We start from the raw sequence: 24,671 nt of genomic DNA on the forward strand, positions 1-24,671 counted from the left end.
CAGAGCAGAAACAGGAAGGACAACTTCGGATACACGAGAGCTCACTCCCATCCCTGCTGTGCCCCCCCTCCCCCCCTCCCCCCCAACCTGCGCATCATCCATCCATGGCCCCAATGAATACCTAATTCCACGCCTGGTCACAACACTCCCCACGGACTCCTCCGATTGCTCAGTTTCTAACGCTACGCTAGATAATTTTTTTATTCCTTTCTATTCCGGTTCTTTGCATAAAGCGCAGGCATTTGGAGCTGTTTAAAGTTTAACCTGAAAAATAGCTGCAAATGGAATCAGACGGCGAGAGAAGGCAAATATAAAAAAGGAGGACAGGCTTTTAAAGAGAGAGAAGAAAAAGTGTATCTTTGCGCATAAACATATAAATAAAAGCATAAAAGCTCCTGTGGTGTTGGCCCCTCTAATGGGGTGGGGGACTGATGGCCCCTAGGCCTCAGGAGAGAGAGAGAGGGGCAGAGGAGGAAAGTACTCTACCCTGGAGCGAGGCACTCTGTCCATGGCAGCAAGCAGAGACAGCACTGCATAAAACCCATTCTAGTTGTCGTTTTGCGGAGATAAATCTTGATGTATGGCGGTGGGGGCTCTGGGACTCCAGCGGTGGGGCCCGCGGCGATGGCTGCGGACAGACACAGAGACAGAGGCCTGCTGGAGCCTGTGACCTGATGTCTCTCCATTATCAGAGACTGTCATAAAACCACGGACGGAGCCGTGTGTGACATGCGAGGCTAACGTCCACTAAAGGCTCTTACACTATATATATATACACAAAAGTATGTGGAGAACCCTTCAAATTAGTGGATTCGGCTATTTCAGCCACACCCGTTGCTGACAGGTGTAGAATGTCCTTACTGAAGAGCTCAGTGACTTTCAACGTGGCACCGTCATATGATGCCACCTTTCCAACGAGTCAGTTCGTCAAATTTCTGCCCTGCTAGAGCTGCCCCGGTCAACTGTAAGTGCTGTTATTGTGAAGTGGACATTTCTAGGAGCAAGCTGGGAAGTGGTAGGCCACACAAGCTCACAAAACGGGACCGCCAGGTGCTGAAGCACGTAGCGCGTAAAAATTGTCTGTCCTCAGTTGCAACACTCACTACCGAGTTCCAAACTGCATCTGGAAGCAACGTCAGCACAAGATCTGTTCGTCGGGAGCTTCATAAAATGGGTTTCCATGGCCGAGCAGCCGCACACGAACCTAAGATCACCATGCGCAATGCCAGGCGTCAGCTGGAGGGGTGTAAAGCTAAAGGACTCTGGAGCAGTGGAAACACATTCTCTGGAGTGATGTATGACGTTTCACCATCTGGCAGTCCAACAGACGAATCTGGGTTTGGCGGATGCCAGGAGACCGCTACCTGCCCGAATGCATAGTGCCAACTGTAAAGTTTGGTGGAGGAGGAATAATGGTCTGGGGCTGTTTTTCATGGTTCAGGCTAGGTTAGTTCCAGTGAAGGGAAATCTTAACGCTACTGCATACAATGACATGCTAGATGATTCTGTGCTTCCAACTTTGTGGCAACAGTTTGGGGAAGGCCCTTTCCTGTTTCAGCATGACAATGCCCTCATGCACAAAGCGAAGTCCATACAGAAATGGTTTGTCGAGATCGTTGTATTTGTATTTAATAAGGATCCCCATTGGTTCCTGCCAAGGCAGCAGCTACTCTTCCTGGGGTCCAGCAAAATTAAGGCAGTTATACAATTGTAAAAACATTACAATACATTCCCAACAGATTTCACAACACATTAAGTGTGTGACCTCAGGCCCCTACTCTACTACCACATATCTACAACACAAAATTAATGTGTACGTGTGTATAGTGCGTATGTTATCGTGTGTTTGTGCCTATGTTTGTGTTGCTTCACAGTCCCAGCTGTTCAATAAGGTGTATTTCTATCTGGGGTTTTTTATCTACATTTTACTGCTTGTATGAGTTACTTGATGTGGAATAGAGTTCCATGTAGTCATGGCTCTATGTAGTACTGTCTGCCTCCCATAGTCTGTTCTGGACTTGGAGATTGTGAAGAGACCACTGGGTGGCATGTCTTGTGGGGTATGCATGGGTGTCCGAGTTGTGTGCCAGTAGTTAAAATAGACAGCTCGGTGCATTCAACATGTCAATACCTCTCACAAATACAAGTAGTGATGAAGTCAATCTCTCCTCCACTTTGAGCCAGGAGAGATTTACATGCATATTATTGTTAGCTCTCTGTGTACATCTAAGGGCCAGCCGTGCTGCCCTGTTCTGAGCCAATTGCAATTTTCCTAAGTCCCTCTTTGTGGCACCTGACCACACGACTGAACAGTGGTCCAGGTGCGACAAAACTAGGACCTGTAGGACCTGCCTTGTTGATAGTGCTGTTAAGTAGGCAGAGCAGCGCTTTATTGTGGACAGACTTCTCCCCTCTCTTGGTGTGGAAGAACTTGACTGGCCTGCACAGAGCCCTGACCTCAACCCCATTGAACACCTTTGGGATGAATTGGAACGCAGACGGTGAGCCAGGCCTAATCGCCCAACATCAGTGCCCGACCTCATTAATGCTTGTGGCTGAATGGAAGCAAGTGCCTGCAGCAATGTTCCAACAGCTAGTGGAAAGCCTTCCCAGAAGAGTGGAGGCTGTTATAGCAGCAAAGGGGGGACCAACTCCATATTAATGCCCATGATTTTGTAATAAGATGTTCGACGAGCAGGTGTCCACATACTTTTGGTCATGTAGTGTATCAGGGATTCATAATATCATGAAAGAATGACAGTTTCCTGGAAATAGACTGGGAGCGAAGCAAAGCAGTGGCATTTGGAAATATATCCTTTCATATAGCAGCCTTTGATTTGAGATGGCTATATTCTCTCTGTACCAGAGCATTGGGTAGAGAGAAGCAGTGTAACAGGTACAGTATGTTGCAACAATGTGAATTTGAAGCAGATTTAATGACATTTGAAAAACGTGTTCTTCGCTTGACAAATGAGGCTTACAAGGGCCACATAAAGAATAAATAGAATCGTATAATAGAATGAGTGGCCCAAACAGCGTTTTATCTTCTTAATCAATAATTAATTAATCATGAGCTCGTCTTGGCTTAACAACTCTGTATAATTCACCATTTACAGTAAATTTGCTGTATTACAATAAATTCACTATTACAATAAACTGCCATGTCTAACATGAAACAATAATGCAGCGCAACGTAATTTGCTTATTTCCCTTATTCAGTCGAGGAATCTTTAATACATGTCTGATCTGCACGTTCCTATACACGCATAATTATGTTTTACATATGACTAAGAGTATCAACATGTAATGGTTTTCATCAACTACATCTGACATAGCTAATGAAACCCCATGGTAAAACGGAGAGGGGCAATTCTAGATTCTAGACAAAAGCATGTATTTGTATGTATGGCTGATCATGTAGGGAGGTGCATAGGAATGGGAGCCTTGGGGCTGCTGACGAGCTGTCAGCCAGCGGAGCGAGAGATCACCTCAAAAAAGACAGGGTTCACTGGAAAATATCTCTACATGTGTCAGTTTCATGGAGGGATGGAAGGACGACTGTGGGGTCATTTCTGGGAAGAGCAAGAGCCCTAAACCTCCCTTCTACTGAAACAGAAACTGAGTAGCACCCAGGCCCACTTGGTTTCACACTACGTGTAGAGTAAGGGTCTCTATTCCCCAATATTACACGTCCTACTGGGCAACAAAACATCCCAACACATGCCCTGATTTGTGTGGCTATCCTATTTGATAATAACCAACTGGTTTTCCATGGCCAAAATTAAAACCAAATTCCTTGTGCACTGCAAGAACACACATTTTCATTTTGTACTAAAGGAACTTCAGCATTCCTGACCAAACAGTGAAGCTTCCACGCTCTCTCCGATACCAGAAAATAAAAGCCAAAAACACACAGACCATTTACACTACATGACCAAAAGTATGTGGACACCTGCTCGTCGAACATCTCATTCTAAAATCATGGGCATTAATATGGAGTTGGTCCCCCCTTTGCTGCTGTAACAGTCTCCACTCTTATGGGAAGGCTTTCCACTAGATGTTGGAACATTGCTGCGGGGACTTGCTTCCATTCAGCCACAAGAGCATTAGTGAGGTCGGGCACTGATGTTAAGAGGCGGCAGGTAGCTTAGTGGTTAAGAGCGTTGTGCCAGTAACCGAAAGGTCGCTGGTTCTAATCCCCGAGCCGACTAGGTGAAAAATCTGTCGATGTGCCCTTGAGCAAGGCACTTAACCCTAATTGCTCATGTAAGTCGCTCTGGATAAGAGCGTCTGCTAAATGACTAAATTGTAAATGTAAATGTAAAGACGATTAGGCCTGGCTCGCAGTCGGCATTCCAATTCATCCCAAAGGTGTTCGATGGGGTTGAGGTCAGGGCTCTGTGCAGGCCAGTCAAGTTCTTCCACAATGATCTGGACAAACCATTTCTGTATGGACCTCGCTTTGTGCACAGGGCATTGTCATGCTGAAACAGGAAAGGGCCACCCCAAACTGTTGCCACAAAGTTGGAAGCACAGAATCGTCTAGAATGTCATTGTATGCTGTAGCGTTAAGATTTCCCTTCACTGGAACTAAGGAGCCTAACCCGAACCATGAAAAACAGCCCCAGACCATTATTCCTCCTCCACCAAACTTTACAGTTGGCACTATGAATTCGGGCAGGTAGCGTTCTCCTGGCATCCGCCAAACCCAGATTAGTCTGTTGGACTGCCAGATGGTGAAGGGTGATTCATCACTCCAGAGAACACGTTTCCACTGCTCCAGAGTCCAATGGCAGCAAGCTTTACACCACTCCAGCCGACGCTTGGCAATGCGCATGGTGATCTTAGGCTTGTGTGCGGCTGCTCGGCCATGGAAACCCATTTCATGAAGCTTCCGACGAACAGTTCTTGTGCTGATGCTGCTTCCAGAGGCAGTTTGGAACTCGGTAGTGAGTGTTGCAACCGAGGACAGATGATTTTTTCGTGCAACGCGCTTCAGCTCTCGGCAGTCCTGTTCTGTGAGCTTGTGTGGCCTACCACTTATTTTGCTGTGCCAATATAGGTCAAATTAAGATCCTACATCTGTAATTGAATATACTGTATTTAGGGTATACTTAAGGAAAATGTCCTCATATGCGCCTTCTACAGTGGGGAGAACAAGTATTTGATACACTGCCGATTTTGCAGGTTTTCCTACTTACAAAGCATGTAGAGGTCTGTAATTTTTATCATAGGTACACTTCAACTGTGAGAGACGGAATCTAAAACAAAAATCCAAAAAATCACATTGTATGATTTTTAAGTAATTAATTTGCATTTTATTGCATGACATAAGTATTTGATCACCTACCAACCAGTAAGAATTCCGGCTCTCACAGACCTGTTAGTTTTTCTTTAAGAAGCCCTCCTGTTCTCCACTCATTACCTGTATTAACTGCACCTGTTTGAACTCATTACCTGTATAAAAGACACCTGTCCACACACTCAATCAAACAGACTCCAACCTCTCCACAATGGCCAAGACCAGAGAGCTGTGTAAGGACATCAGGGATACAATTGTAGACCTGCACAAGGCTGGGATGGGCTACAGGACAATAGGCAAGCAGCTTGGTGAGAAGGCAACAACTGTTGGCGCAATTATTAGAAAATGGAAGAAGTTCAAGATGACAGTCAATCACCCTCGGTCTGGGGCTCCATGCAAGATCTCACATCGTGGGGCATCAATGATCATGAGGAAGGTGAGGGATCAGCCCAGAACTACACGGCACGACCTGGTCAATGACCTGAAGAGAGCTGGGACCACAGTCAAAGAAAACCATTAGTAACACACTACGCCGTCATGGATTAAAATCCTGCAGCACACGCAAGGTCCCCCTGCTCAAGCCAGCGCATGTCCAGGCCCGTCTGAAGTTTGCCAATGACCATCTGGATGATCCAGAGGAGGAATGGGAGAAGGTCATGTGGTCTGATGAGACAAAAATATAGCTTTTTGGTCTAAACTCCACTCGCCGTGTTTGGAGGAAGAAGGAGGATGAGTACAACCCTAAGAACACCATCCCAACCGTGAAGCATGGAGGTGGAAAAATCATTCTTTGGGGATGCTTTTCTGCAAAGGGGACAGGACGACTGCACCGTATTGAGGGGAGGATGGATGGGGCCATGTATCGCGAGATCTTGGCCAACAACCTCCTTTCCTCAGTAAGAGCATTGAAGATGGGTCGTGGCTGGGTCTTCCAGCATGACAACGACCCAAAACACACAGCCAGGGCAACTAAGGAGTGGCTCCGTAAGAAGCATCTCAAGGTCCTGGAGTGGCCTAGCCAGTCTCCAGACCTGAACCCAATAGAAAATCTTTGGAGGGAGCTGAAAGTCCGTATTGCCCAGCGACAGCCCCGAAACCTGAAGGAGCTGGAGAAGGTCTGTATGGAGGTGTGGGCCAAAATCCCTGCTGCAGTGTGTGCAAACCTGGTCAAGACCTACAGGAAACGTATGATCTCTGTAATTGCAAACAAAGGTTTCTGTACCAAATATTAAGTTCTGCTTTTCTGATGTATCAAATACTTATGTCATGCAATAAAATGCAAATTAATTACTTAAAAATCATACAATGTGATTTTCTGGATTTTTTATTTAGATTCCGTCTCTCACAGTTGAAGTGTACCGATGATAACAATTACAGACCTCTACATGCAAGTAGGAAAACCTGCAAAATCGGCAGTGTATCAAATACTTGTTCTCCCCACTGTATAAACAGAAAGGCTGGTGTGGGCATTAACTGTTGACACCCCCAGGGCTCTAAACAACAGGCTGCTCAATAGTACTTCATCAACAGCCATATTTGTGTACACTCTTGTGCCACAAGTCACTGAAAAATAAAAAGTAGCATTAAACCTAATGAAGTTTGACCAAGGACTCAGAAGACGGCACTCTTTACCTTTCCTTCATGTAGAATCATACCATTTTAGTCATTAATATTTCAAGCTGCTTACAAGCATCCCATAAAGCATGGTTGGTTCCATCAAGTTTGCTTTGAAGGATGCATGTATATCTTTAGACAGACAGATATGTATGTTTTCATGTTACAGACAGCTACATGTTTTGGAACTATTTTTATCTACAGTGTGTACTCTCACTAATGTAAAATTAAACGTCTCTTATTTTTCACTCATAAAACAGAAAGATATACTTCCACCAGCTAACAGGAACATTTATAATTAATCAAAAGAGATGTGATTTGACACTTGGTACATAACGACACCAATACTATATTAGATATAAAACCAATGCCACTGAGAATTAACTCAAAGCAAGGAAGACAACTCGTAATTTACAGTGTCGCTACAGTAATTGCCTCAGCAGAAATCAACAAAGACCAATAGACAGTTTTCAGAGATACCTGGGAAAAAAGGGGGGGAATAGAGAGAGAGAGAGAGAGAGAGAGAGAGAGAGAGAGAGAGAGAGAGAGAGAGAGAGAGAGAGAGAGAGAGAGAGAGAGAGAGAGAGAGAGAGAGAGAGAGAACACCAAATTGAATGGACTTCTCACCCTGCGGTAGTCTAACACATAACGTTAATTGGAAACATAGTCGCTGAATAAAAGTCTGTGTTCGTGGTGGGAGCAGTAATTTCTTATTTGTACTTGGATCTGCACTTTGACCCCAACGTACAATGACGGCATCAGACAAGAGGCTGATCCAGTAACACCCTTGACCCTGTTGCAGACAAAAATCAAATCTATTTTGGTTTCCCAAGCCAAATAAATCTAGTCTGAATTGATCCTGGAGGCAGAGCTGAAATAAGACCGGGTGCTCTTAGAAATCGTATAATCTACCAGAGGGTCACCCGTGTTTGCGGCACATCCTTTATACCCAAGAAAAAGAGCCCCCCTGTGTGACATCGGCTTTCAGCACATTAGACCCGGAGCCGCCACATAAAAGAATGCTCCAAACGACCCCCGACCCCTGACACAGTGGTAGAGATACACTTGGTGTTGTCGGTTGGGTGTAATAACTGGCTGCTGAAACCATCAAACTGGAAACAGTCTACATTCACCCATTTTATTTACACCACTGGAAAACAGTCGCTTTTACAGGAAATCAACTGGAATATGTTTTCGAAAATGTCCACGTTTTCCATCTAACCGTGGAACTGGAGTTGCCCTTTGTTGTGTCAGTCAGTAGATTATATAACAGTTCTATTGAGAACGTCTAGGGAATCATGAACACAGTACAGTACTTAGATCCTATGCTATAATCACGTTACTCACTCTAATGGGCTCCTTACGAGGTTTGGCAACACCACTTACTACTCAGTTCGTGAGACACCTGCACTTTAGCGGTTATGTATGCTAATCGAATGAGAAGCGGATGAGTGCCATTAATGCTAAAGCATCTCAGGGTGGCGCGCTAGTGTGTGTGTGTGTGTGTGTGTGTGTGTGTGTGTGTGTGTGTGTGTGTGTGTGTGTGTGTGTGTGTGTGTGTGTGTGTGTGTGTGATTGCGTGTACGTCAGAGACACCTTTATAGGGCTGTGGCACGTAAGTGCAGCCACCTCTCGTGTAACAAGGATCAGATAGGACGGCTTTATTGCAGTGCGGGCTGATTCCATTTAGCGCGGCTGGTTGGGCGCTAACAGCTAAAGTTAGGCTAACGGCCTGTAAATTCCCCATGATGTGCTCTAGCGCGTTCACTTCAGGGGAAGTGTGGCATCTAATATCCAGCCAATGCCCTGTAGCCAGAGTCGTGTTCATTAGTGCACACAGCAGCAAAACATTTAGCAACGGAACACAAAATTGAACGTTTGTTATTGGATAAGTCCAAGTAGTTCCTCCCTGTTTCAATCAGTTTCCATTTGGTGTCTAATGAATATAACCCTCTTTATCTCGTTGCAGTGACACAGGAAGGGGGTCTATATGTAAGAGAAAACCGGAGTGTCGACTCAGGTGGCTTGGGAATGACCCGTCACCCTAATGACAAAGGGAGTTAAAGGACAACCCTGTCGAGTCCCACAACAGATGAGCGAAATGGTCTTCTCCTCTCATCTTCCCTCTTTTACCACCTCCTTCTCCTCCTTTCTCCAACTTCCCTGCTCTTCTTTGGAATGACGGTGCCTGTCAGCCAGACAAATGTGCATCCCCTTGTTGCAATTAATTTGATTCTTGTTCTGAGTGAGCGCTTCTTTGTAGGATTTAATTAAGGCTTTTTCATGCGCCGGGCTGGGCCCCACTCGGCTGCTGAAAGGCCACAGTTAAATGTGCCTGTCTCCATGGGTTCTCTCTGTGTGTGTGTGTGTGTGTGTGTGTGTGTGTGTGTGTGTGTGTGTGTGTGTGTGTGTGTGTATGAGTGAGTGAATAAGTGTGCATGCATTCGTGTGTAGGAGTGTGTGTGTGTACATGAAAGAAAGAGGGAAAAAAGGAACGTCGGGGAGAGAAGATGGAGAGGAAGCGTCCCGCTCAGCTCATTCCTCATCCCAGGCAGTTATTCCGCTCTTGTTTTATCAAGATGTCTTATGCTGCCTTTTACCATTCCCACAGAAAAAGGCATCCAGGGAAATGATAGAGGCATCTTGGCGGTTCTGCATCTTTCGCACAGCCACACCACATCCCAAATGCCACCCTATTCCCTATTTAGCACACTACATTTGACCAAAAGTAGTGCACTATATAGGGAATAGGGTGTCATTTGGGATGCATCCCCAGTCTATCTGCAGAGGGAGGGAACAAGCCCAGCACCAGCCTCAGCATTTGGTTGAGGAATGTATGAGACAGTAGTGCTCTTTACATTATAGCCCTGACTCAATATAATACAACACTTCTACTGTAAAGCAGCGAGTCTATGAAGATTTGAACACAGGTTCATACACTGTACCATTTACTACCTGATCTCTTCCACTTCAATGTATCCCAATGGAGGAATGGTATCATTAGTAAATCAAATGTAAAAATCTGGACAGACCTCTCCCCAGAGACCTCTCTTCCTCTCTTCCCTGCCTTCACCTGTTCTGCTCTCTCTACTGTAGTGTGCATCGGATCAAAGGCAAACTACATTCAATATTTCATTAGAGCGCCGGGCGCATGTGACGGCTCAATCTGAGGCGAGTGGCAAGCGACTCACTGTTAAACATGAGCTCACGGCTCGGCGGCCCTGACGCGAACCGAGCAGCATAATCTCACACCGTTTACCATATTACTCCTACTTAAACGGCCAAGGAGAGAGAGGGGGAGGGGGAGAAGGAGAGGAAGGGGAAGAGCATGAAGGAGAGAGAAGACTAGGGAATCAGATAGAAAGAGGGAGAGAAAGAAAGAGGGAGAGAAAGAAAGAGGGGGAGAGAGCGAGAGCGAGAGAGAGAGAGAGAGCGAGAGAGAAAGGAGAGAGAGCGAGAGAGAAAGGAGAGAGAGCGAGGGTGGTTGATAGAGGTCTAGATGGAGAAAGAGAAAATCTGGACCGCATCTCCTGCTTTAAAAATCCCTCTCTTCTTTCCATGGAACACTAAACTGGGTATACCAATCCAAAAGCATGTTTTGGAAGTCACTGAGAAGACCTAGACAAGGAGCTCCCAATAGAGAGGGGAGGGTGAATGTAGCTAGAATATAGATAGATAAAATGTCTTCATATCTGGGATTTATTTGTTCTTCTGTTCTTCCCCCTATGGACATTCAGCAGAGTCTTATTCAAATCCTAGCCAGAGGGGTCTTCTCCTCTGTGCCGCTTCTCTGAGCTGCTCACGCCCCTACTGAAAACAAGTTGGCACACACGGAAGCCAGCTCACATTCCTGCATGAATGCCATTGTCTCTGTCCCAAAAATAACCCTTTATTCGGGTTATATGTACAGATGTTCTGATTGACTGCGTATATAACGAGTACCTGCAATTAATAATGAAATAACTGCCGGTTTTTAATCAAAGCAAATCAACTGAACAATCGACAGACTTTGAAATAGCAAACCAAGGACACATTTAATCCAAGGCATCTCAGAAGCTATTCTTACTCTATGACTCTGATATATATTAGTACATGTTTAAAAATCCATAGCTCTAATACACAATGCTGGCTACAATTCTTCTTTGCTCATTTGCCACACACAGTACATATAATCAAACTTTTAGCTATCGTCACCATCACAGTAGGCTTTTAGCACTATTGTACTGATGAGAATTTCACATGCTGTCAACAGGGCCATGCACAAACAACTGATCTAAAACATGGAGGAAAAAATACAACAAATAAAAAAGATGAGCTGTGCTGAAATGACCACAGACAGAGAGAATCATGGGAGTTGGCGGGTTTAGGTGGATTCTGGGACAGGGTTATGCCGAGAGGCGTCGGACACAAAACCGACCCCCTCTCGTTGTTTCATGCCCACGCAGCTATTCTGAAATGGGTCGGGCTGGGTTAGTTGGTCATTCCAATGGAGCAATGCTACTTGGGTTACAGAGAAGAAAGTTTCCCTCTTAGTCAATAAAGCACAATATACTCTAGAAAGCACAATGCAAGGGGAAAACTGAGATGTTTATTTTTTTTTATGTGTATTGAGAAATATAGTATCTAAGTCTATGGGTTTTCTAACCGTTTTAGAATAGTAGTGACTGATCCAGGTCCCCTTTCAAACTACAGCATTGGCTGGAGTGTCGTCACAATTTAAAACAAAGCATTTTGTCTCATTTGAGCGTCAGTTTTTCCAATTAATTTAGATCAATTATATTCTATACGTTATCCACTCTTGTAAACATCTTTGCAATTGCACTTAGATTTTTGCAATTGGACTTCAAATTGGACCTTGAGGTGCAGAATAGCCTTTAGCTAACCGTTAGCTAATGTTAGACAGCTCAAGCCTTGGCTGTCAGTTTGAAAGGAGAAGAAGGAAAGTCACCAAGAGGTTTCATGCATGGTAAATCAAGGTGGTGGTCGCAGAGAGAGAAAGCATGGCACTAAGCGTTTTCAGTCACAAAGTGGGTTACTTACAGGTAATAAGTGTAGGAGTGATAGGTTCTTCTGCCGAGTGGGGTGGTGGTAGGATAAAAGCAGTGGTGGGGAGCGGAGGGGAAATGGAATGGAAGGAAAGGAAAGGAAAGGAAAGAAAAAGTAAAAATATTAATGTACTGGAGAAAAATATATAGAAATGAAACAAAAAAACACGATATGGCAGCATACAGTGACGGTTTACGTGTACGACTGAGGCTAGGTGGTTGCTGGGGACGACAACGTCATGCGTTGGGTGTAGAGGGGATAGGTGGGACCTGCTGATTGGCAGGCTAGGTCAGGTGTGCAGGTGCTGCAGGAGAGAATTGTGGGTAGCGTAGTGTCTTAGTGAAGGTGATGGGCTGTTATTGAGAGGAGAGGATAGGTGGGCCACAGTGTTATTAGGAGAGTGAGAGAGTGCAGGAAGAGGACAGAGGACGAAGCTCAATGGAGCCGTGTTAGAGAGCAAGTTTATCAGGAACTCTAGCTGGAATAATGTTTTTACAACAGCAGTGAATAATTATATTCACAAACGTATGACTCTACTATTTTTTACACATATACTGTTTGACAATCCAGGAAATTGCACTCATCCAGAATATTGGGAAGTAATGATACAGTGTGTATGCAATAACACACAATATGGACACTTGTTATTAGAAACAAGCCTAAACTTTTTCTTACACATACACTATGTGACCCTCATTGGTGTAAAATACTTTAAAGTACTACTTAAGTAGTTTAAAGTAGTTTTTTGGGGTATGTGTACTTGCACTCTTTCTCCACTACATTCCTAAATAAAATAAATGTACTTTCTACTCCATACATTTTCCCTGACACCCAAAAGTACTCGTTACATTTCGAATGCTTAGCAGGGCAGGAAAATGGTCCAATTCACACACTTATCAAGAGAACTCTGGTCATCCGTACTGCCTCTGATCTGACGGACACAAATGCTTTGTTTGTAAATTATTGTCAAAGCGTTGAAGTGTGCCCCTGGCTATCCTTAAATAAATAATAAATAAAATAAATTGTGCAGTCTGATTTGCTTAGTAGAAGGAATATGAAATGATTTATACTTTTACTTTTGATACTTAAGTATATTTAAAACCAAATACTTTTAGACTTTTACTCAAGTAGTATTTTACTGGGTGACTCACTTTTGCTTGAGTCATTTTCTACTAAGGTATCTTTACCTTTACTCAGGTATGACAATTGGGTACTTTTTCCACCACTGGTGACTCTCAAAGACAACAAAAAATTGCTAATGTGGTTTGGTCCCTGATTCACGATTAGAATCGTTAAAATAAAATATTTCAGGCTAGTAAAACATTCCTGAGGTCATCATTAATTCAGTGAATTCATTGAATTGAAATACAGAACAATAGCTATACTGACAACCATACAGTATGTATCTATGATCTATCCTCTAGATACTGAGTGCAGGGTGGAGATAGTCTAGCATCACTGGTATTCACAAGCACATAACCCAGAGAAATCTGCTTAAATTCCCCATTGTGCTATGTGTGTGTGTGTGTGTGTGTGTGTGTGTGTGTGTGTGTGTGTGTATCAGTGGAGGCTGCTGAGGGGAGGACGGCTCATAATAATGGCTGGAATGGTGTGAATGGAATGGCATCAAATACATGGAACCATGTGTTTGATGTATTTGATACCATTCCACTAATATCCGCGCCAGCCAATACCACAAGCCCATCCTCCACAATTAAGGTGCTCATCAAGTACTTGTGTGGGTGTGTGTGTGTGTGTGAGGAGGCAGTTTGGCTATTTGCTCAGCGTTAGTTCCTGGGGCTGCTGTGTAGCATAGACACCCTCTCCCTTCTTTCCCCCTCTCCCTCTGGCATTGGACTGGGGCTAATGTAAACTAGCCTGCAGCTACACAGCCACAGGCATCTCTGGCTCTTTGAAAAAAATGTATAATAATAAAGCGCTTTCATACATTTTTCCCTTTTATCTTTGCTAGTTTTTCCCGCCACAAGATAAGCCTAAAATATTATCCTATTCCCATTGCCGGGGTCATTAATACAGTGACATTTGTTTGAGTGGAGGGCGGTATCGGCGTGGAGGGGGAAGGGGGAAGGGGGGAATATGAATATTTCAATGCACACCATATAGCAGTGCCATAAACAGTTTAATGGCGCTTATCAGTGTCATCAAATCAATTATTTAGCCTTGCCATTGACGATGCAGAGGGTTTTGAAGGTGAAAGGACAATCAGAGGGAATTAATTTGATTTGGCCTATTATGTAATTACACTAAGCACACAACTCTCCCAAAGCCACAGCTTAAAGGGACACTTCAGGATTTTGGCAATGATTTTGGCACTTTATCTACTTTCCCAGAGTCAGATGAACTCGTGGTATGTTAGCTGTTTCCATAGATTTCCAGTCATTGCGCTAATGCTAGTTAGCAATTGCGCTAACACTAGATTAGCAACTTCCTTCAAATTGCATGTAGATACATAAAAATGGTATCCACATGTTCATCTGAATCTGTGGAAGTAGATAAAGGGCCTCATTGCCAAAATCCTGAGCTATCCCTTTAACGCTAGACCTCGGTGACCAGCTATGAGGGAATGGAAACCTTCAAACAGTCATTCAATACAGTCAATGTATTTATTCAGTGGACCTTGATAGTCTCTTACCTTTTCTTCATGACCAGCACCACACCGAGGAAGATGATGACGAAGAGCAAGACACCGGCGATGACTCCGGCGATCTTTACCGTGTGATCCGTCTGCTTCTCTGGCTCCACCGCGTCAGGCTTCCTGGTCGCAGTCCCTGGTGATCAAAGAGTATAGGCAATAACGTTCACCAGGTGGCCATTTTGGATCCGTGTCATCATTATCATCATGGTTGTCACATCATTCACCACACACTTCATTCTCATCAAGTACTTAAGACCGCACCCGTTGCCAGTGGAGCGTTGACTATGTTAGACTACAGGGAAAGGCTTGAAACGAGAAAAATTTGAATTCATACATTGTTGTTATACTTCATTATGACAACACTGTCTTTAAGTCTACTGGGTGGTCTAACTCTGGTCTAACTCTGTGGTTAGGAGTTGGAAAACTCCAGCAACTACCCTTTTTCCAGATGGCAAATAAATGATGTGTGCACTACTGACTCCTTACTGTATTAGACTTAAAATGCAGAGCTGGGCCCTTTCCATATTAAATGTATTGTCATGTAATGTAGAAAGTTTTTTTAGAGTGACGACAGTGACATTTACACAGCTCTCGTATTGCAGGGCCTGTATGTGGCTGCATGTTCTCTCCGGCTTCCCCGTGCACTCCCTGTCTGTCCTCCAGCCACCCTCCTGGGATGACCTGCTTATGCACTACCTTATTTCCCTCCCTCCATCCATTCCTCCCTCCTTCCATCCCTAAATGAAGCAGTCATTTGCACTCGCCTCAGCTCCTGCACCTGCACCTGAGAGTGCCAGATAAACTCATTAACCGTGCGTTTTTACACACCCATTGTCTTTGGACGACACAATGTGCACGTTGCCTCTCTTGCCTTTGGATATTCAAATCTGTGTTGTCCACTGTAAATTAAAAAATTTCAGTCATTTAGCAGACGCTCTTATCCAGAGCGACTTACAGTTAGTGAGTGCATACGTGTTTTTATTTTTATACTGGCCCCCCGTGGGAAACGAACCCACAACCCTGCCGTTGCAATCGCCATGCTCTACCAACTGAGCTACACGGGTCACTGTAGCATGGTGAATGGCGGTGGACAGACAAGAAAAGTGAGAGGGGGACTACTTCCTTGGGGGCAATTTATTCCCAAAGTAGGCAGTGACGGGTGATCACACCGATGGCCAGGGAATTTAATATCTGCTCCAATCAGATAACCAGGCCCCTCGCAGCAGAGCCACTGTGTAACACTAGTACTGGGGCCTTCCCCTCATCTAAGGGAGGGAGAGAGAGGAGGAAAGGAAGGAGAGAGAGACAGAAAGAGAGAGGGAGGGGAGAGAAAGAGGAGGGATAGAAAGAGATGGAGTGAGACAGAAAGAGAGAAGGAGCCTCCTGCTCTCCTGTTTACTGTATAATGTGATGGAACGTCAACCCGCGGCCCGATGAAATATCCATTTCCCCGCGCTAAATGAGTTCGGGATGAAAAATAGTCGGGACACGCCGTTCCAATTCGCCCCGGCCCCCGAATCTATTCCTCCCTGCCAGTGCCACTTTTTCAATCAAAGGGTGACAACATCCATCACCCGCAGCTTGTGTGCCTATCGTTGTTACCGCAGTGACGGATAGGAGGGCCGGCAAGCGGGGGGCTCATTCCGCAGTGGGAATTTGTGTTTTACTCCAAAGGGTGAGTCTGGGTGAAGTGAGGGGAGAGAGGAGAGGGCAGGCCTGTAGGACAGAGGGCCTAGGAGAGAGAGGTGACCATTCAGCAGTCTGTGAGAGTATGTGTAACACACCGATCACTCTCTAGAGAAGGGGGTGTCAATCTCATTCCATGGAAGGCCTTTGTCCACAGGTTTTAGTTTTTTCCTTTCAGTTAAGCCCTAGACAACCAGGTGAGGAGAGTTCCTTACTGATCAGTGACCTTATTTCATCAATCAAGTACAAGGGAGGAGCGAAAACCCGCCGCAGACACTCAGCCCTCTGTGGAATGAGTTTGACACATGCTCCAGAGTCATACGGTCAGCCGCCCTCAAGGTTCTACACCAAGGTGGACTTGGTTGACCACCTTGAATGAGATGTTGGGTCCAGAGGGGGACAGACAGTCATCAGCATTCACCTACCAGGCACGCAGTCTCTTAGAATGTCTGCTCCCAATTAATCCGTTATTCCATATATTGTGAATACCACTAGATAAAACCAAAGATGGACTTCTGACTCTGTTATACACTGAATGTACAAAACATTAGGAACACCTTCCTAATATGGAGCTGCACCCCCTTTTGCCCTCAGAACAGCATCAATTCGTTAGATCCAATGTCTCCCACAGTTTTGTCAGGTTGGCTGGATGTCCTTTGGGTGGTGGACAATTCTTAATACACACAGGAAACTGTTGAGCGTGAAAAGCCGAGCAGCGTTTCAGTTCATGATACACTCAAACCAGCGTGCCTGGCACCTACTACCATACCCTGTTCAAAGGCACTTCAATCTTTTGTCTTGCCCATTCACCCTTTGAATGGCACACATACACAATCCATGTCTCAAATGTCTCAAGGCTTTAAAATCCTTCTTTAACCTGTCTCCTCCCCTTCATCTAGACTGATTTAAGTTGATTTAACAAGTGACATCAATAAGAGATCATAGATTTAACCTGGATTAATCTGGTCAGTCTGTCATGGAAAGAGCAGGTGTTCCTAATGTTTTGTACACTCAGTTTAAGGTAGACCTTGTGTGGGCAAAAATATAGAAAACAGTCGTTTACATGAGAACAGAGGTTTTAAATATATTCCTAAACTAAAAGACAGAACAGTCAAGGTCAGATTGACTCCCTTGCCATCTCCAGTTTGTGTTTGGGAAATGTAAAAAAAACTCCAGCTGTGTTGGACTTTTCAACTATTAACTTTCACTCCAAGCTTTTCTACTTCAAATTCTCTCCTTGACATCTCTGTTTATGGGTCATTAGAAAACCGAATGCCCAGAGAGACAGAAAACACTAGTTATTTTTAAGTTTAAACGGCAGATATCTCCGGCTTTGAAGAAGGCAGTAGAGCTTTTGGGCTTTCCGCGTAGCCGTTTCATGTGAAACTCAAACTAAGCGAGGTGCTTGGAGGATATTGTGGTCTCGGTAGCGCTGTGTAGGAGGGAGTGTCAACGTCAAGGCCTGAAACACTGCAACAGCTGGTTAACAACACACAGCGGCCTCCACTGCTTTCAGCTCCACATGTCCCCAGGACACTGTAAATAAAACAAATTATATTTAACGACCCCCGACAGGTCACTGCTATCTAGAGACCAAACCGATGTTGTTGATGTTGTTGTCCATCCAGCCTGTACTGAAACTAGCTGTATCGGACTCATGCTTTGATAAGTAATTATAAATACATTAGGGTTGCCACGATACCAGTATCTCGATACTCAAAGGTATCGTAGCAAGGAAATAAAACATGAAGTGGACTAAATTTCCTGAGGAAAACAGTCCTACTGTTGGAAACGACCAGCCTTATATTGTCACCCAGAGCTATAGCACACAATATGTTACATACAGTAGGTATTTAAAGGACCAAAGAGTTCAGTCTGCTTTGTGTTTCCATTTTTGCCACGGGAAAATCAGGTATCCTAGTATCGCGATTCTGGCATCGTGACAACCCTAATACACGTTAACTGCAAAAGTTGGTTGAGTATCGTAACTTTTGGTGGAAACTGAAAATTGTAAGTGTCAAACGGTGTTGCATATTGTAACAATTTGTCTTTTCCATCAGTACTTTTGACATTGTGTCCTCCGAATAACCCCCTTTCTACCTCTCAAATCCTGTTCATTCCCTGTGACGCTTTACAAGCAAAAAACATCCAATGGTTAAATATTTTACTTTTACAGGAGAACATTTTGCATTTCACAGTGTCTGACTGTGTGAGACTGGGGAGAATCGTTTGGCTTCTTGTATAAACAGAAGTCGGAAAGTTTTCATCTTTCCTTTGATGCTGCAGCTGCCTGGTAAATATTTAAATTTAATTTTCTGACAGCAGGTTAAGCAGGACCGCTTTGTCGTGCCAGTGCGCAGCTTCTCTGTTTATTGCTGGCTTCCCGAGGCCCATATTGATATTTTTTTCCGCCCGCTCAACTCGTACATCACCCTTGAATGAAAATGTAATTCTATGTTTTTGCAACACAAACAGGTGTTCCAGGTACCAAACCCCTTGTAACACTATCTGTAGGATATAAATACGATGAATACTGACCGAATGGCGGGTATGAATATTAAGTCAGCTCTATGGCAGGAATCAACATATCTGGTAACCTAGTTAACCATTGACGGTCTCCCAAACAACACGTGTCAGTGCACATCCTGGTTTTTAAACACTTAAATAGACACGCTACACAATGTAACACAAACAGATATAGCGGTTATAAAAAGTTATAAGGCACAAACACAGACACACAAGGTCATGGATCCAGACACACACACACACACACACAGATCCACATGTCATGAGAGGAGAGAGCTGGGCAGTAGTAGTTGTGGTCTGACCTGTTAGTTGGTTGTCGCCAGCCGCGGGGGCGATGCGTATGTAGGGAGTGGTGAGCTGAGTCACGATTATGGCGGCTAAGGCAAAAGAAGAAGTTGTTCCAGGCCAACATGCAGGAAGGAGAGAAGAAGAAGAGGGCAAGGCTGAAGCCAATAGACTCAGACAGAGAGAGAGAGACCTCTCACAGGGAGGAACAGAAGATGACATACTGTATCGTTCACAAGCTTTGCATTTGTTAAGTAACGGTTTTGTTTCTATACATTAGTAATAATAATATAATATGCCATTTAGCAGACGCTTTTATCCAAAGCGACTTACAGTCATGCGTGCATAATTTTTTTGTGTATGGGTGGTCCCGGGGATCGAACCCACTACCTTGGCGTTACAAGCGCCGTGCTCTACCAGCTGAGCTACAGAGGACCACTGCAGAAGCTTGGTTGATGACTTGTTTGTGTTTTGTACTCGTGAACACCATGAGGGAACTAACACAGGCCTTTCATACAAACCTGAGGGAGCCATTCTAGAGATATGGGACTGGATATAAACATTCTGCTAGAGCCGCTAATCTCCTCAATATTCAGTTCACTGTCATGCTTATGGCCTTCTGTATGGGCAGTTTGTCTCGCACCACAACCCCCTCGGGGGATCTGATTGGCTGCCACCACTATGACTGGCAAGTACCCCAAGAGTCACTGAACCTATTAGCAGATGCTACTCTTAAAGTGACAACGCTCAGGTCCAATAAAAAAACAGATTAAAATGCCATAAACGATAGCGAAAGCAATGAAAAAAAGAAAAAAGCATAAAAACAGTCCTTTCATAATCTATGATGGGAAAAAGGGGGATTTGAAAATTCTAACTTGTTTAGCATCCGCGGCTAAAAAGGGTTGGAAAAGATACAGGAGATAGCGCTCATTAGCATATAGCATTATAGCCCAGTCTTGGCACCTTGAGAAAGAGATGGCATGTAGTATGGCAAATAGATTATCTACCATCTGTACACAATTACATTGCAGTGCAGCGGAGCACCAATGCCTGGCTAGTGCTAGTAAGTGGACAGTGCGGCTTGCTAAGTAGCGCCACTGGAATCCAATATGGGGGGGGGGGGGGGGGGGGGCAATGAGAACTTGGACCATCTGCTGGCAATCTAAATGTTTTCCCTTTCCTATGTTGGGGGAGGCGGTTTGTGAAAGTTTGGGCGCATGCCTTTTGGCTAGCCAAGCTCAGTCCTATGGCCTGGAGGCTACTAGCACTATACAAGGCATATCCAACTACCATACTGGTGGGTGTGATACTGACAAATGGACAGGTTACTGGCCAAGTTTTTAGAGTGGAAACTTCTTTTATTTTGGTGGGTGTTTTTTGGTTCTGTTAGAAAAAAGACAAACACACTAATTTGACTGTATACTGCAGCGTCACTACAGCCTGGGGTTCGATCCTGGGGTGACCGGGCGGCGCACAATTGGCACAGCGTCGTCCGGGTTAGGGGAGGGTTTGGCCGGGGGGCTTTACTTGGCTCATCGTGCTCTAGCGACTCCTTGTGGCGGGTCGGGCACCTGTAGGCTGACTTCGGTCGTCAGTTGAACGGTGTTTCCTCCGACACATTGGTGCAGCTGGTTCCGGGTTAAGCGAGCAGGTGTTAAGAAGCGCGGCTTGGCGGGTCATGTTTCGGAGGATGCATGACTCGACCTTCCCAAGCCCGTGTGGGAGTTGCAGCGATGAGACAAGACCATAATCACGAACTTGGGGAGAAAAAGGGGGTAAATAAAAAATATATATAAAAAAATATATATATATATATATATATATATATATATATATATATAGTGTCAAAAGTTTGGACACACCTACTCATTCAAGGGTTTTTCTTTATTTTTACTATTTTCTGCATTGTAGAATAATAGTGAAGACATCAAAACTATGAAACAACATATGGAATCATGCAGTAACCAAAAAAGTGTTAAACAAATCAAAATATATTTTATATTTGAGATTCTTCAAATAGCCACCCTTTGCCTTGATGACAGCTTTGCACACTCTTGGCATTCTCTCAACCAGCTTCACCTGAAATGCTTTTCCAACAGTCTTGAAGGAGGTCCCACATATGCTGAGCATATGGTCCAGTTTCATCATAGCACTTGAAGAAACTTTCAAAGTTATTGAAATGTTCCGTATTCACTGACCATGTCTTAAAGTAATGATGGACAGTCGTTTCTCTTTGCTTATTTGAGATGTTCTTGCCAGAATATGGACTTGGTCTTTTACCAAATAGGGCTATCTTCTGTATACCCCCCCCTCCCTCCCCCCTACCTTGTCACAACACAACTGATTGGCACAAACGCATTAAGAAGGAAAGAAATTCCACAGATTTACTTTTAAGAAGGCAAACCTGTTAATTGAAATGCATTCCAGGAGACTACCTCATGAAGCTGGTTGAGAGAATGCCAAGAGTGTGCAAAGCTGTCATCAAGGCAAAGGGTGGCTATTTGAAGGTTACTACATGATTCCATATGTGTTATTTCATAGTTTTGATGTCTTCACTAATATTCTACAACGTAGAAAATAGTAAAAATAAAGAAAAACCCTTGAATGAGTAGATGTTCTAAAACATTTGACCGGTAGTGTATATATTACTTAAAACTTTATCTGCTACTGTTGTGTGCTTAATGTTGTGTGCTTAAAGCTTTTGCGTAGAGGACATTGTTAATAGGAAAATGCCCAATGCTTACGACTTAACACTTTACACAAGTACACTATCAAATTGAGTGAGAGGAAACAAGGTGAGTGGCCAATGAGCAAACATTAGTCTCTAAAAAGCATGAGTAGCCGATAATAAGAAAAGCTGCGTAGAGCGTTATAGTCCTGTGGTCGCGCCAAAACAAACCTTGGCAACATTCAGGTGTGTGTGTGTGTGTGTGTGTGTGTGTGTGTGTGTGGGTGTGTGTGTGTGTGGGTGTGTGTGTGTGTGGGTGATAGAGAGAGGGGAAACAAATTTCAATCAACGGTGGGTAGATTACTTTCATGCAACGGGACCAGTCCTACCTTTAGTGGCCACTCGTACACAATCGATTTTGGTCTCCTGCGAGGGGAGAAAAAAAGAAAGAAACAGAGGAGAGAGAGAAAGAGAGAAAGACAAAGAAAGAGGGACAAAGAGGGGAAAAGGCATCAGTTCTCAGTCACAACAAATTGCAACATATGTAGCTGTCAGGGCTGTGTAGGACCTGCTGCCTCTCAGTCTCAGTCAGGCTGTGTAGGACCTGCTGTCTCAGTCAGGCTGTGTAGGACCTGCTGCCTCTCAGTCTCAGTCAGGCTGTGTAGGACCTGCTGCCTCTCAGTCTCAGTCAGGCTGTGTAGGACCTGCTGTCTCAGTCAGGCTGTGTAGGACCTGCTGCCTCTCAGTCTCAGTCAGGCTGTGTAGGACCTGCTGCCTCTCAGTCTCAGTCAGGCTGTGTAGGACCTGCTGTCTCAGTCAGGCTGTGTAGGACCTGCTGCCTCTCAGTCTCAGTCAGGCTGTGTAGGACCTGCTGCCTCTCAGTCTCAGTCAGGCTGTGTAGGACCTGCTGCCTCTCAGTCTCAGTCAGGCTGTGTAGGACCTGCTGCCTCTCAGTCTCAGTCAGGCTGTGTAGGACCTGCTGCCTCTCAGTCTCAGTCAGGCTGTGTAGGACCTGCTGCCTCTCAGTCTCAGTCAGGCTGTGTAGGACCTGCTGCCTCTCAGTCTCAGTCAGGCTGTGTAGGACCTGCTGCCTCTCAGTCTCAGTCAGGCTGTGTAGGACCTGCTGCCTCTCAGTCTCAGTCAGGCTGTGTAGGACCTGCTGCCTCTCAGTCTCAGTCAGGCTGTGCTCGTTCCAATCTGCTCAGACAGACTGGGGTGTACAACAGAGGGGAGAGAGAGAGAGGCTGTGGATCAGCGCCTCCGCTTGGCATCTAGCAGCCAGCTGTCAGAGACTAGTCTGCACTACACTTTATACCCAGAGTCAACCACGACCTTGAGGCTCCACACACACACACACACACACACACTCACATACAAGTGGGCACATACAGTCTGTACACAGAGATATGCACAGGAACATATGCACATACAGTATCCATTAGATGTGGGTGTGCACTCCTCAAAATGTCTATAGTGGAGCTAGCTGTACAGCAAATCACCATGTTGGGTCTCCTAAACCCTGTGATGGTGGATTAGGGGGAGGTTGATGGTGGACAGAGTACAGCTGTGACTAGGAACCTAATAACTGTTGAAACACGCTCTACCACCCCCACCCCGGCTTTGCGTTCGCTCTTCTTACAAACGTGGAACCAACAAACACAGAAAAGCAACGCCGCATTAATATTCAAGCGGTCGAGGAAAGTGACTTGGGGCTTATGCTTAAATCCCCCCGTGTTTTATGACAGCAAAATGCTTGTGTGGCTTATTGCATTATTGAGGAGACGACAAATTAAACTGTGGAGTGCGCTGAATAATTAAAACAACCAGGAGGATGGTGTGAGTGTGTGACTCAGGTAGGGAGAGGAGAAAGCTCTGGAGCAACAAGGCAGCGAAAAGAAGAGACTTGTCTACTAGGGCTGCTTGATGACATTGAAACCAGATCTTGCCATATGGCAAATATCACCAGCACTTAACGAGATACTGGCATGTAAATGGAATAGCTGGCTGTAGTTTATTTAGAATGATTTGGATCACTTAGAATCTAGGATTAGAATACCTGGTTTAAACTAACAAAATGTGAATATCTCCATTTTCAGTTAGGTCTGAGTTCAGTATTGAATGCTGTTTTCCCTCCAATGTGCCAGTCTGGCTCATGGAAGCTGGTGTCCTTTCTCTGATCTGAACGGAGGCCAGAGGGCTGAGGGGAACGGGAAATGTTTTCAGTCTCTCTCTCTCGCTCTCTCTCTCCTCAGAAGAGAGACCCAGGGCCTACTGATCTCCTCTCCAGCCACCCCAGCAATTTGTGTGGAAACTGTCTCCTGTTTAAAATGTCAGCACAGAGGCTTCAACTGTAATGTGTGTGTGTATTATCAGAAACTCACATAGAAATGTGGACTTACACACACACAAGCACACACAGCAGTACCGCTAGCTGCTCCTCTACCGCCCCACAGCACCCTATTAGCATTAGTGGGAGTCAGACGGCGGAACATCCCGCTCCGCTCCTCTCCCAGACCTCCATTAGGGGGTTAGTGTGGATCCCTGCTCCCCCACCAGAAGGTGAGACCAGAGCACCGAGACGAGACAAGCATAGTCTCAACCCCCCCGGCTAGTCTTTCTCCAATTAGAGCCAGTGAATGATCTAATGGCCCGAGGTTGAGAGCAGAGGAGAGGAGGAGAGCAGAGGAGAGGAAGAAAAAGGATGGGCTTTTCATTAGGGATAATTTATTTGCATTTCAAAAATGGGGAGATGGCAGATATTTTTGTATTTATTTTTTTAGTGTCAATAATGCATTTGTGAATGGCCGTACTTGAATTTTGTGCAATCTGAACAGCAGGACATTGATAAAAGGGTTGTCTGGCCTCTGGCTGTGCTGTACTCTCCCACT

General features: G+C 44.8%; 1 protein-coding gene across 1 annotated transcript in view; it reads right to left on the minus strand.

Annotated features, from left to right (window-relative positions):
• LOC311099966 (receptor-type tyrosine-protein phosphatase mu-like) overlaps positions 1-24,671 on the minus strand; it is a gene marked incomplete at its 5' end in the record, with an annotated part of 135,228 nt that overhangs the window by 55,862 nt on the left and 54,695 nt on the right. The window contains 4 exons of the mRNA XM_084140689.1: positions 11,957-11,986; positions 14,616-14,751; positions 19,133-19,207; positions 22,173-22,209. Coding sequence (XP_083996815.1) covers positions 11,957-11,986; positions 14,616-14,751; positions 19,133-19,207; positions 22,173-22,209 — 278 coding nt within the window. The remainder of the gene's footprint in view (positions 1-11,956; positions 11,987-14,615; positions 14,752-19,132; positions 19,208-22,172; positions 22,210-24,671) is intronic.

The sequence above is a fragment of the Coregonus lavaretus genome (genome assembly GCF_964263955.1).
Source record: "Coregonus lavaretus genome assembly, chromosome: 2".
In the NCBI taxonomy this organism is placed as follows: Eukaryota; Metazoa; Chordata; class Actinopteri; order Salmoniformes; family Salmonidae; genus Coregonus; species Coregonus lavaretus.